The sequence below is a fragment of the Colletotrichum higginsianum genome, chromosome 2 (genome assembly GCF_001672515.1).
Source record: "Colletotrichum higginsianum IMI 349063 chromosome 2, whole genome shotgun sequence".
NCBI lineage: Eukaryota > Fungi > Ascomycota > Sordariomycetes > Glomerellales > Glomerellaceae > Colletotrichum > Colletotrichum higginsianum.
In genome coordinates, this window is record NC_030955.1 from 5,173,069 (window position 1) to 5,186,790 (window position 13,722).

Here is a 13,722-nt window from a genome sequence, read left to right on the forward strand (position 1 = left end):
GTACCGCCTGACTCTGGAAAAATCGAACAAGGGAACGAATGGGAGTTGGATGAGAGTCGTGTCTTTCCCAACGGTTTGGGATGCTTTTCTGGACTTTCCACCGCAGTAGAACGCATGTCGCAAAAGCCAGTCACAGGAATCAAATAAATCAGTCTCTTGAAGTGAAAAAAAGTGTCCATTGGCCCCCATCTCACATTCAACCCATCACTGGTGACCCACACTGCATCTAGACAGCCTCGCACCCGTGAGATGAACCAGCAAGAAAGAACTGAAATCCATCTCTCCCTCCTTAAGCTGCGCTGCCGAGGAATCGAACCAGGAATCGAACCCTCGAGTGGCTTGTCTAGCAGCCCTTGGCCCGCCCCTTATTCAGTCCCTTCACGACCGCTATTCGCTCCACAGAGTGCTTTTGCATCCTTGCGTGGTGTCGTCGCCGTAGCATCACCCTCGTCCATCCTCGGGCAACGTCCATGTCGTTTACGTTACCACAGTTTCACTTCCTCCATTAGATTCGTCCACGCAATGCAGAGGTGATACAGTTAAAAAGGTCATGCAGAATAGAAAGGACAAACGCTAATGATGATGAGGCATCCACCCAGACCGTGTAACATCGCCCCCGGAGAAAATAAGTCTAGTAGTCACACCCTGGAAGGCATTTCATCTTGCTTACAATCCAGCAAACCGGGTATATCTCATGTGTGCCAAAACAGAAAAAAGTGCACTTTCCACACCGCGTTTTACACCCATCATCTCGCCCATAAAACCTTTCCGGCTCCTCAAGACCTTTCCTTGTTTATCGACTGCTGTGCTACAAGGCCTAACCGACGGCTCTCTCGAGACATCATGCCACTCCATTCGTCTCCAGAATCCTGGTCAGTTCCTTCAACCGTACGGGCTTGGTGAGGAACAAGTCAATGCCACTCGCAAATGCCTCTTGCTGGGCGCTCGCTGAAGCCAGACCCGTGAGCGCAAAGATCTGGCAGCGCGGGAGGCTGTTCTTCGTCTCGATGGCGCGGATGCGGCGTGTCGCCTCGAAGCCGTCCATGACGGGCATCGAAATGTCCATAAGGACACAGTGGAACTGCCCGGGACGTTCTTGAAATATCTCCAGAGCCTGTTCCCCGTCCATGGCGTTGTGGAAGTCGTGCCCAAGCTTCTTCATATAGGATGCCAAAATCTTTAGATTGAGTGCGTTGTCGTCGACCAAGAGAAACCTCGGTCGGTCCTTCTTTGATCGCCCGCTGCGTTTGGAGCCACCAGCCGAACTTGGTTCTTCTTGCTTGGGTCGGTCCGGAAGGATAATATCCTCCGTAGCGCTCGACTCGTTGCTTTCCTCGGAATCCCCAACCCAAAGGTCTCCATTGGCCCTGGACACGTCTGTGTGACGGCCGTCTTCCTTATTGTCAAGCTTTAGCTCGTCTTCGTTGGCGACTTCGGGCAAGGCCTCCGTGCTTCCGCCAACGCTGCCCCGGCCGGTTGGCGTGTTGCCATTGGTATTCGACCGACCCGCGCTCGTCAGGGACAGCTGCGTGGGCGTGGGGATCGCGCCGGCTTGTGTTCGCGTCCATCGCCTGAAGCTCAGCAGCAAGACCTTGGCCAGCTTTCTCGGGCCGATACTAGACGGAATGTCAGTTGCTGCACTCCCGACGTCAAATGATGACAACTTACGGCTGCGAGATGAACTCGAAAATGACACGCCTGCCGTTGAATCGCGGAGATGTTGCTAGTTGACGCGCGATCAAGGCATTCCGACAGATCACCACTACGGGCATGGATATGATGCCCTGGAGGCGCTCCGATAGCAGTCGATCCAGGTGCCGTTCGGTAGACAGTACGAGGTCGGGGAGGAGCTGGCCCTCTACGGATTGGTCGATGACGTGCATTCGAAGCCATTCCCTGCAAATGCTGGCCACTGACTCGGCCTCACTCGTCGTGTTACTCGTCAAGTCGTCAATTCTTCTGACGCCGTAGTCTTCCGGGAAACCTAAGAGCTTGACTCGGAGACCTGCGAGCTCGCTCACAGACGCCTGGAAGTCGTTGAAACCGAGAGTTTCCGCAAGGCCGCTTGGCGGCGAGTCTGGGACGGCGGCCTGCATCGGAAGCTGCACCGTTACCTTGGTCCCGTGGCCGACCTTGCTCCAGACTTGGATTGAACCGCGCAGCTTGCCGACAATCTGATTGACCAGGCTGAGGCCTAGGCCGGCGCCAGCAGAAAGGTTGTCTTCTTGGGCAAATGGGGAGAAGAGGTGATGTCGAAGATAGTCCTCGCTGATGCCTCGGCCAGAGTCTATCACGTCGATCTGGATCTTGGCGTTCCCAGAGGGATTCTCTTCCCGTTTGGTCAGCTGAGTCACATGGACATTAACGAATCCTTGGCTCGTGTACTTGAGCGAGTTGCCCAGAAGGTTCATGATAATGCGGCGGATCGCACCAGGCTGGGTATGGAAGCCCCACGAAGTCGCGGGGTTGATGTCGAACGTCACAGACACGTCGCCGAGAACAAGCTGCACGTCTCCGAACCGGCTTGTGCCCGAGGCCATGTCTTCCATCGCCTGCATGCTGTCGAGCCTACGTATCGCACTCGAATCGGCGTGCTCACCCGGGCGGTTGCTCGCCAGCTGGGCAACCGATACCCGTTGGTAGCTGAAGCCGGCGCAGATGCTCTCGACAACCTCTTCAGACAGGACATCGATTTCTACGTTAGAGGTAATGCTCATCATGCCGGCCTCGATGCTGATCTTTTGGTTGTTGTTTCTGAGACCCCTGTGACCCACGCCAGTAGTACTATTGCGACGCTGCGAGGGGCCCATGAAGTTGTTGATCTTGCTCCAATCGAGGAGGTGGTCAATGGTCTCCAACAGTGTGCGGCCGCAATTTTCAATCGAGACCAGCGTTTCGCCCTGGAACGCATCGAGGGGGGTATCGTGGAGCAGCTCTGCGCCGAGAATGATGCCGTGCAGAGGAGATCGCAGCTCGTGCGAGAGCGAGCTCAAAAGATCAGTCTTAGCCTTGTCCACCATGACCGAGTTGACGCGATGAATTTCCGACATGATGACGGCGGCAAAGGCTCGGAGATAGCTGAGCTCACCCTCGACGGTCAAAACCCGCGTCGGGGTCTTTGTGCAAACGAAGCCACCGGCATGCCAGCGTTGCTTTTGGGAGTCCCAAAGGGGCACTATGGCAATACTCCGCGCGCCCGAAAAGATGTCATTGAGCAGCTTCCCTTCGTTGCGCCTTGAGAACGGGTTTTTGTGTCTCCTTCGGCGTAGGGGGTCTTCGTCGGGGGGCGTCGATGGAGGTTTGTTTGAGTCGTCGGCGGGTGTCTCAACGACCAAGGTGTGGTCGTCGCCAGAGAAGTCGCTGGACTGTACGGAGCCGTTCTCGTCAAAATTGAAAATCTTGCCTTCAGGATAGCGTCGTAGGAGCTTGGAGAGGAACCTTTCAGATATGGAGGCGTGGCTTGGGGAAGGGAATTGGCCGTCGATGCTCGATATTGTCGAACTTGAAAAGCCCAGGACTCGGCAGGTGGCGTCGTCCAGGCTGGTGGTACTGCAGTTGCTGCTCCTTTCGTCGCTCGACGAGGAGGGCGATTTTGCGCCCTTGGATTTGACATGGAAAGGTTTAGAGTCGGCCAACCCCCCAAAGGAGCCGATACTAGCGTCCAGAAACAGGACACTCTCGACCTCGATGGCCTCGCGGACGATGTTGGACGCCTTTGAAAAGATGTGGCGGAGTTGGGTGTCGTGGGGATCACGGTCCCCTTGTGCCGAACCACCCGAACCGGATCGAGCGGTCTTCAGGGAGGTTCCGGAAACAGAGGGCACGAGGTCTTGGTTGCCTGTGCGCTGAGGGGGTTCCGTTGTCTTCAAGTGCTCCCTCGATCGAGGACTTGGTTGTTGCCAATCGTGCAAAGATGATTCGTCCTGTTGAGAGGTTTCGGCGGCAATCAGTTCGTCTTCTTGTTGCAGGCGTTGTTGGTTCTTGTTAAGGCCGCCTTCGAAAGAGGGATTGTCGTCGAAGGAAGCCTGGTTGTTCCTCAGCCTCCAACCAGACATGGTGCTCTTGCCCTCGATGAAGCTGCCGACTCCGCGAACCATTCTATCGGCACGGCGATGGTCTTCCCTGTTGCGCTTGGCATCTAGATAGTCGATGATGATACGTGATAAGTCCTGCATCAGCTGGGTTGAGACAGTGTCCAGCCCCTCGCGGGGAGAATCCCCAAAAACACAAAACACACCGATGTTGATGCCCTTTTGTGAACGAATGGGCACGCCAGCATAGAAGCGGTTCGCGGGCGATTGGAGACAGAGAGGCCTTTCTGCCGTCCTGGGGTCTTGCAAGAGGTCGGGGATGACGGTTACTGGGAGACCAGCCCTGCGCCAAGGGGAATCATTATCGGAAGGGTCGGGAACAGCGAGAACTATCTCGCACACGCCAGATGAACGGGGCAGAGCAGTGCCGGAGAGCGAGAGGTGCTCCCCGGTGGCAAGATCATTGTGCCTAGCCTTGGGAGTCAACGGAAGAGACGGGGTCGCCTCGGCAACAATGTACTGATATTTGCTATCGAAGAGCGAAATGAAAGCGCGGGTTGCATTGAGGCGCAGAGCACCAAGTTCTGCGAAGGCGGTCAAGGCAGGGTCGGAGGAAGACCGCAGCTCGGATGACGGGATGAGGTTGTTCGCATCGTTGTATACGGCCTGGGAAATGAGGAACGAGTCGTATCTGGTGGTGGGGTCAGTTTGTGAATGAGGCTGCAAGGTGGGCTGGTTGGGACGGGACGAGGGTATCAGGTCTCGGAGAGCAGGTAGAACGGAAGGGCCACACCAACCTGAAGGTCTCGCGCTCGCGGCGGTTCTCCGAGACGGCCTTGGCAGGCGGAGGGTCGGTCATGACCAAAGGTCGGCCTCGGTTGCCGATGAGTGCGGGCGGGGGGGAGTGATGCTCAAGTCGATTCTTGGCCGAGTAGGAGTTGGTTGGTCGATGACAAGCGCTGAGCACCGGCGGCGCACGAAATATCGACCTAAGACCCGCAACGCAGCGTGTTAGCATCAGGCATAACGAGGACGAGGACGGCCGTTGGTGACAGTGTGGCGGTGACGGAAGAAGGGTAGAGTACGTCTCATCAAGACGTGCAGTCAAGGTCGGGATACATGGTGGCTGGTGAGAGTCGCGAGGCTGTAGCCAGGGTCGGAAAAGCAAGCAAGCAAGCTCTGACGGAAATTCCAACTGCTCGGTTTATCGTAGGGGTCCTCGACGAGGGATATCGCACCATGTCGACCAGGCCAGGTGAGACAACATGGGCCGAGGGCATCGAGATAGGTCGACAATGGCCCATGGGGAGAAATGGAGACGGGAGCAACATATGCGGGGAATACGCGCGCAGGTGCCAAGCCAATACGAAAAGCGAGAAAGCACACGGGTCCAGGTGTACTCACTCACTGATGGCAAATGCGCGCTCTGTTGAGAAATAGCGCGCTCAAACCATGGCTGGCGGCAGAGGAAGGGGAATAGAGGGAGGGGGAGAGTCAAGACAAGAAGAGAGCGACGATGGGAGATGAAGCTGGCACAAGGAAATGGCTCGGCCGGTATATCGCAAGACGAGTCGGAGTCGGTCGAAAGGGCGACGGCGGCGACGGCAGGAGGGGGATAGGAGATGCCGGAGGAATGGTGGGAGAGTCGAAGAGAAAAACACCAGGCGATGGACGACGAGAATCCAATGTTGGAGGTTTGGAAATCCAAGAAACCCGGTGGGTGGGACGACGTTGGGGACGGACACTGGACTCTGGACGCTGGACGCTGAAGCTCCCCCCGCCTCTTTGTCACTCTCTCTTAGCATCGGAGCATCTGAAAGGTAAAGGGGGGGAGGGGAGGGACAGGGAGGGACAGGGAGCACAGAGGCACGGAGGAAGGGGCGATTGGCAGGAAAGCGCAAAATGGAGCCCACTCAAAATGATGCCCTCGACCGTTCATTGGCTGACAGGGTGGACAAGGAGGGACAAAGAGGGGACAGTGCAAACACGGGCCACTGGGGACCCTGACAAACCTTTTGTTTTGGCATGTCGGCCCATGGAAATTTTCAGATGGCGAAGGTGGATTTCCCTTGCCTTTGCCGTCTTTCCCTGCTTGGAGGGCTGGCTTTTGGCCCCTAGGGAAAGATCACCATCCCACTCGGTGGGGTCCCGTGTTTCGACGGTGCGACGCACAGTGTTCCCCCGATTGATTCGACGCACATCAGCACATCACATCACATGACCTGCTGGTTGCTCGGGGCGGGCGGGTTTTGCTCTAGGACAGATATCTGTATTTGTAATTCAGGTGGCGACCATGGATGGTATAGACGATAGATATACATGCCAACTAACGAAGTGATGGAATCAAGGACGGACACTGACTCGGCTGCTTCTCTCATCCGCCGCTGCCTGCCAAATCGATCCCGTGGACCCGGTCTAGACCCCTCGCGCGGGATGCGATTGCGACTTGCCTTGGCTACAAGTAGACAAGGGCGCGGGGTCGCGTCTTCCCGATGCCAACAGCCGCCCGGGAAGTTCCAGATCGTGTGGCTGCTTGGTATGCCTGCAGGGGTCTTCACACTGGTGGTTGAGGGCAATGTGTATCTTATCATGTGCGTATCCGAGCTGTTGCTGTCGACTACCGTGAGACTAGCTGACTTGTCGCATCGCATCGTGTGTATTGCATTGGATGCAAGGGAAGAGAGCGACCGCGACCGAAAGAGGACTGACTGCACACAGGGTGGGGGGGTCTCCCTGTACCCAAAACCAGTGCTGGCCCAAGCGAGCCAGTGATATCGGGCGGAAAATCCTCCGCGCCAACCAGATCCCTATTCTTGCAAGTGCGAGCCTGGATTGTGGATCGGTCCAGACCCCCATCCTACAGAGGCTCAATCACACTGTAGGAAGCCTCGGCCAAAGGAATCCACCCCGCATGCTGCCTAGCCCCGCATGCGATTATCGGGGGATCCGCTATCTCGAGTCGGCTGCAGAACGAGGCCGGGCTAGGCCAGGCCAGCAAATCCGCTAGTATCGCAAACTGCCTTCAGCATTCCCATCCAGATCATTTTTATGGGGGGGTTTTCTTTTTTCTTTTTTCTTTCCTTTTTTTGCGTATCGTGTTTCAGCTTCTTCGGTTTGTTTTCTTTCCTTGTCCCCTTTTTCGGGGGTTCAAGGGTCTTTTGAGATCCTCAGTGCCGCATCCGCCTGGACTCGCAACACTCAAAACGGTCATGCCATGATTACTTAATCACGGGGCGCACGGATGCATTCGAACGTCGACATGAGGCAGGCACCGCAAGTAAACCAGCGCCCATCAAGTCAAATCTTCCATCACGCTGTGTCTGTGACTGGCTCACTTTATCAAAATGCCCCGTATCAAACGTAGCCACAAATCAGAGGCACATACATTCCACGTCGATTGTCGGCTTGTGTTTCTATTTTTACTGTCTGGCGTCGTTTTGCCGTTCCATCTCCTTCCATCTTCCCTCTGCTCAGCCCTGCTCAACGTTTCAGCATCTTTGCTTTTGCGCCTCGAAAAGATTTTCCAGGTCACGTTTTCTTGTTTCTCGACGGCCCTGCTGAGGCGGTGCAGTCTGTCTGATACAAGCTGTGGCGAGTGACTGACCCCGAGCTCTTGGACCTGTCTCCCTACGAGAGGCCCACTCTCACCCGCCCGTGCCCCGACCACCCTCGGCGGAGCAGAACCAGTGAGACGGCATTTCTGCCTGCTGACGTCTGGACGGCGACGCGGTCGGGAGAGGCTGGGCGGCCGTGGCAGGGGGGAGCAGTCGAGGGGGTCGGCGTCCCGGCGCCGCGTGATCGCCAGCACGCTCGCCATGATCATTATGTGTGGGCCGACAACAAACAGCCTGCGCCCGGACCGTCTCACGCCCGGGACCGAAAGACGACGCTCTTCTCCGAGTCGATGACGACGGATGCCAAGACATTGGGACTATGGGTTTGTCAAACTCCCGCCATGACCTTTAGGCATGGTCAAACTCGCCGTTGGGTTAAGCTGCATGGAAAAGTGCGTTACAGTGTGTGAGTGTGTGTGTGTGTGTGTTGTGGGTGGGTGTGTTTTTGTGAATGCACTACGCTATCCAGGCATGGAACAGCATTCAGGCTACTACCAACGTCGCCGTTGTTGTTGTTGCCGTTGTGCTTGATTGATCGACGGTGCAGCACAGATTCATGGGATGTGAGATCGTCTACCTGCTTTTCGCTGGGCGGTTTTGAGTTGGACGCCAATGCATCGTGTTGATAGTCAGCAATAGCCTCGAGACGGAGGCATCAAGTGTGCGTCGGCATCGGACCTCGTTCGACAGCAAGACTTGAACTATTGACGATGTCACGGTATGGAATCGCCTTGGCGGGTGAGGTCTTGGTTAACCAAGTCAGCAAGGACGCGTGACGTGACTGCGGGTCGTCGTCACTCGTTCTGAACTATGGTCAAGGACCTATCATCCGCATCTGCCGCTGCGAACGATGACTCCCAAGACGCCACTTGGGTAGTGAACCTAACTGGCATGCTCTGCCAATCGGCAGCAATGCAAACTGCCGAATCCAGATAGCATCGGGTTCTGCAGCCCGAGCCTGCAGGCAGGCAACTGGCCAAAAACAGCCATCGTCCGAAAGGGCCATGACGCCTAATGATCGTGTTGGACAATTAGTAGAGGCAAAGTGACGACCCCCCCTCCCTCAGCCACAATGGAGGGGGGGGGTGGGGTGTGAGGGGGATTGATTGTCGAGTCGCCATATGCGTATACGATGTATTTTTCTCCCGCCAACAGAGTTCACCTTCGGGCCCGACGGGATCGAAAACGAGCGTTTGCCTTCGGGCCTCAAAAATTCGCTGACTACTCGGCAGCATGCCCCCAAAGTTCGGACTGACTCTCCTTCCCTACTTTGTCATTTCGGATGATGTGTATCGGGCTGTTCCGCCCCAGCGCACGTCCGCGTCAAGGGTCTCCCGGGGTAGGTATCAGCGGAGCAGAAGGGCCGGACGGCACGGGGCGACGGTGACCCACTCCCGGCCGTTTTCTTCCTCCTCCGCCTCTGGTGGGGCTACCCGTCGGCGTTCCAAGGCCCGCGTTCCGTCCATCTTTTCTTGGCCGCCCCCTCCCCCTTCTTCCCCTTCTTGCTTGGCAAAGGAGTCGCCCGATTCGAGATCCGACACGCCGATCACGACGCCATCTCAGATCCAAGACTTTGGGGTGCGGGGGAGCTCATTGCCTGTATTCGGGGTCAAATCGTCTGGCCAGTCAGTCGCCACCGTCCTGTTTTCCTCCCGCAACGCCGCGCGGTCGGCGAGGGCTTCTAACGCGCGTCCAGTGCCGCTCATCACGCGCTGATCAGGGACGATGGTCTCGGATGGGAGTCCGCCCACACAACTCACTCACTCACACACTCAGCGACTTGCCTGATCGACTTTTTGACGCAGAGAGGAGGAAGAAACACGAGCTGTTGCAGTGTGAGTCCGAATTGTCGACCAGGGCGGTTCTGATGTCTCTCTCCTTCTGGACCCCGAAAGAGAGGACGGAGGGAAAAAACAACCTTGACATCCAAGGGAGACCTGAACCCCTCCGCCCCTGGAAAAAAAGACCTCATAAATCCTTGCCGTGATCGACAATGCGGTCCGTCCTATGTCCTCGGCGACAGAAGAAGCAAACACGAACTTGTCAGAAAGAAAAGAAGGAAAAAATAAAATAAAAAAGTAGCCAATTGCTCTGGACGGCCGCACTTCATCCCACGGAAAGATATCTCTCACGTTCACAGGATGACCCTTCCAGCATGATGCATCCGACCCCTCCCCGAAAAGAAAAGACCAGATCCTCCCGCAGCACTCAACTTCAGGCCATCCCTTTTCGTTGCATCGCACTAGTCTCTCTCTGCCTCTCCCCCCTCCACGCTCGGATTGCGGTTGCGTGCATCTGTACGGCATCAGCCAAGCCCAACCAAGCACGAACTGACTCTCTCTCTCCCTCTCTTACTCACTCACAATCCTGTCTCTCTCTCTATCTCTCCCCAGCCAAGCATCACCCTGCGAGCCCTGATCTACGACGAACGATTCACGCCGAGCTCGTTCACGGTTTCACGCGCGCAGTAATCCCCACATTTTCCGTGATGATCCTCACGACCTTCGTCCGACCGTCCTCAACTCCTTCGTCCGGAGATATTTTGTGTAGTGATGTTAGTCGACTAATGGACCGGCACACAACAATAACAAAACAAAACCGGTCCGAAGACGCTCACGCATTCGCATGATTTAATTTCTCTTGATCGCTCATCTTTGCCCGCGATGGGGATCCCGAGCGCAAGCGACGAAACAGCCGCTGCCCCCCCTCCCTCGAAGAAGCCCCATCTCACCTTCAAACGGACTGCGGTCTCGAGCCCGACGTGCCAGAGTTCATTGGCGCGCCCGCCCTCTCCCGCTTCCTAGGCTGGCTGGCTGGCTGGCTGGCTGCATGTTTATTCTGTCCCAGGCCGCGTCGCGTCACTGCGGTTTGTTTTTGTCGGCGTCGTCGTCGTCGTCGTCGTCGTTGCTGTGCTGTCCCTACCCTATGGTATCACAATCGGATGGGCGGGGTCGTCCATCAGCAGCAAGAAACAAAGACGACGCCGTCGCCGCCGCCGCCGCCGCCGCCGCATCCTTCCTCACTGTCTGACCCCGAGCCTTAATAGAACTCAAACAAGTTGAGACGGAGGCTTATGCGGCAGCACGGGCTGGACCACTCGCTGCGATGGCCGAGGCGAAAGAACAGTGAGGCCATGAGGCAGGGGCCCGTGCCGTCCCCCATCTTCTGACCCTCTCCCCCTCAATGTCGGTAGTTGGAGACTGATAGTGGTGCTGGAGGGGTCGGTAGTGTCGGTGTTGTCGGCGCTTGTCGGGGGCCCATCTCACCCCCCCTCCCCGTTGCTTCTCTACCTCCGTCCCCCAATCCTTCGCACATACACACACACACACACACCCTCTCAGCTTGCGAGGTCCAAGGGGAGGGAGGGGCACACTCTGGGTTGACATGCATGACACCTCTAGGCATGGTTTCCGCGGGGATTTGGGTCTACTGTATTGATTCTAAAATCCTCATGGGTGTGTTTATTTGAGGACCAAGGTCTCCAAAAGAGGCGTTCATGATGAGACGACGGGGCGCGCTGCCGTCTCACAACTTATCCGTTGCCAGTGCTCATAAGGTTGTCGTCGTCGCCGTTCTTTGCAGCGGCAACAGGCGGCGCACCATTGGTCGACCCCCCCCCCACCCCCCCCCATCCTCCCATCATGTTCTTGGCCTCGGGGAGTTTACTGTTGTTCTCATTCGTCCGCTCGCCCTTCTCCCTTTCCTCCCTCCTCCACTGAGGCAGCATAAGAGGGTAAAAGGGGGTGGGACACAGGATAGACGCACCACGGAAAGGTGAGGGGGAGCCAAAGGGGGGGGGCACCAAGATGCATTGGCAGGGAGGCGTCTTTTGGCGGCCCAGCCAGTCGGTACCGAGGATTCGACTGGACCGGCTGACTGCCGATCTCCCGATGTCGATAATGTCACCCAAGAGATGCTGCGGGTGGGGGACACGCACATACACACACATACACACGCACACAGAGAGAGAGGTTGGCATGGGCAATGACGAAAGGGAAAGAAAAAAAAAAAGGGGTCGGGTCGAAGTGCAATAGCGCCGTTGGGGCCTTTGAGTCGACCATCATCTCAAAAGGCCAAGCGTGCTTCGGCTATGGAACACTATCGACCGGGCCCGAGGTTTTCTTTTGGGTTTATAGAGAGGAGAAAGAGAGAGAGAGAGAGGTGTGGCAGAGCCGAGAAGAAAGCTTGGGTCATGCACTACGAACTCTGTGGGTGAGATCTTCCGAACTATGTTGTTGACTGTCGAGAGGCAGGGCAGGGCAGGGCCCCTCGTTGCCACAACTACGTCTCGACTCTGCGCCTCTCTCTCCCCGTCTCTGAACCTCTGTCTCTCGCTCTGTACCCTCAGGAGTTGGGCCATTGTGCGGCTGGAAGAAGCAATGTCCTCTCTCGCTTCAGGCCCAGCTTTGCCACCGTGTTGGACCAGACCGGGACTCTCTCCCACTCTCTCTCTCTCTCTATCTGTCTCGTCACCCACTATAAGCGGGTGCGCCACCGGTCCCTCTAGACTGGCCTGGCGTCTGTTTACCTCATGGCACGTCGCGTCGTCGCGATGATGGGGGGGAAGTGCTTGGATGCAATAGAACTCCCAGCTTGTCGGCGATGGGAGCGCCACTGGTAGCCGTTAGTCACTCAGCTTGGCTTGATGGCTGGGCGCCTCTGCCTGGCCTTTGCGCATAGGGTAAGGGGGGTAGGGTGGCCAAAGAGGCTAACGCTGATGCCGTCCGTCCTCGACTTGAACGGCCTCGAGCCTTGCGGAACCTGCCAGCTGTGTTGTTTTGGTGTGATGATCTTGTGTTCGCTTGTTGGGGGGAAGGGGGTGGGGGCGTGTGCTTGTACAGCCCCTCAAGAAGAGAGAGAGTATGTTGCTCGATAGTTTCAAGGCGGGCTTCCAAGGCTTCAATGGCTCTCAGAGGTCAATGGCAGAATGACGGCCTCTTGGATGTGCATGAACCCATTACACCGCCGTGTTTCTGTGGGTGTAGAGTCTCTTGTGAGTAGTGAGTCGATCGCAAACACACATAGCCCTCCTTGGACGACGTGTAGGCAGTTCTTGGCCAAGGGCTATGCAGCCGCCTTTTTTTTTCTTTTCTTTTCGCCCCTCTACACAGTATTGCCTGTTTGACTTGTCGTCACCGGCAGCAGCTTTCCGTCGTCCCCTGTCCAATCAACTGGCTGATCAGGGGGTTATTTTCATGCCATTTCCCCCCATTTCTTCTTCTTGTTGTTTTATTTCTTTTCTCATTCTTCTTCTCTGCCACCATCCACCCCGCAGAATCAAACTTCAAGTATTCTTTTTTTCTTTCTGCCTTGGTGAAGGGATCATGCCGGACGGGGCCGTCAGTGCGGCTCGCTGCGAGACTCACACCCCCTCCCCTCGACCAGTCGGGTATCAATGCCCTTGGAGCTGGCCGACCAGTATGAACCTGCTACTACGTGAGGACGGCGTTACGCGTTAGCGGCGGAGCCACGCCAGCCTTACATGCGCTGTTCACTTCCGCAGCATGCCAACCGCCTCTGTGTTACCTGTCCACGCGGCGGCGAGTGAGTGAGTGCGCAAGTGACCCATGTGATTGGAGCGACTGGGTGAGTGAATGAATGAGTGATTGAGTGAGTGACTGAGCGATGCGTTGATTCTTGACGCTAGCACCGCGCAAGCACGGGGAAACGACCAACGACTCTGGTCTGCCGGGTCTCGCCCCTCAATGTCGGGTACGGGAAGTGTTGTTATGATTGCGATCCATTCTTGCCCGTCCAAGCCGTGCAGGGAAGGGTCCTTGGGAGGATGGTGTGTAAGGGTATGTATCTGAGGGTGTGAGAGTTGGGCCAAGGACCCTCGTTGACTCACGCCCCCCCGCCGTCCCCTCCCCTCCCCTCTCCTCCCCTCCTCCGCACGTGGCGTTCGTTTATCTGAGCCTCTGTGGTGGCCACAAGGGACTCGAGAAGAAGGTTCAAGCAGCCAAGGGGTGAAGACCAGGAGCAAGAGGCGAAGGAGGAGAAGGAGGCGGAGGGGGGGGGGGCATGGCCACCCTGGCCTCGCTGGACAGATATATCAAGCCTCCTCCCCTTCGCACCAC

The 13,722-nt window shown here is 56.7% G+C and overlaps 2 protein-coding genes across 2 annotated transcripts; both read right to left on the reverse strand.

Annotated features, from left to right (window-relative positions):
- Positions 1-841: 841 nt before the first annotated feature.
- CH63R_03277 (Hsp90-like protein) lies at positions 842-4,890 on the reverse strand (the record flags this gene model as incomplete). The annotated part of the gene is made up of 3 exons (XM_018298252.1): positions 842-1,616; positions 1,669-4,722; positions 4,829-4,890. 3 exons carry the CDS (start codon positions 4,888-4,890, stop codon positions 842-844), a joined length of 3,891 nt encoding a protein of 1,296 aa, XP_018163068.1.
- Positions 4,891-11,177: 6,287 nt separating this feature from the next.
- CH63R_03278 (uncharacterized protein) lies at positions 11,178-11,624 on the reverse strand (the record flags this gene model as incomplete). The annotated part of the gene is made up of 1 exon (XM_018298253.1): positions 11,178-11,624. One exon carries the CDS (start codon positions 11,622-11,624, stop codon positions 11,178-11,180), a length of 447 nt encoding a protein of 148 aa, XP_018163069.1.
- Between the last annotated feature and the right edge of the window lie 2,098 nt (positions 11,625-13,722).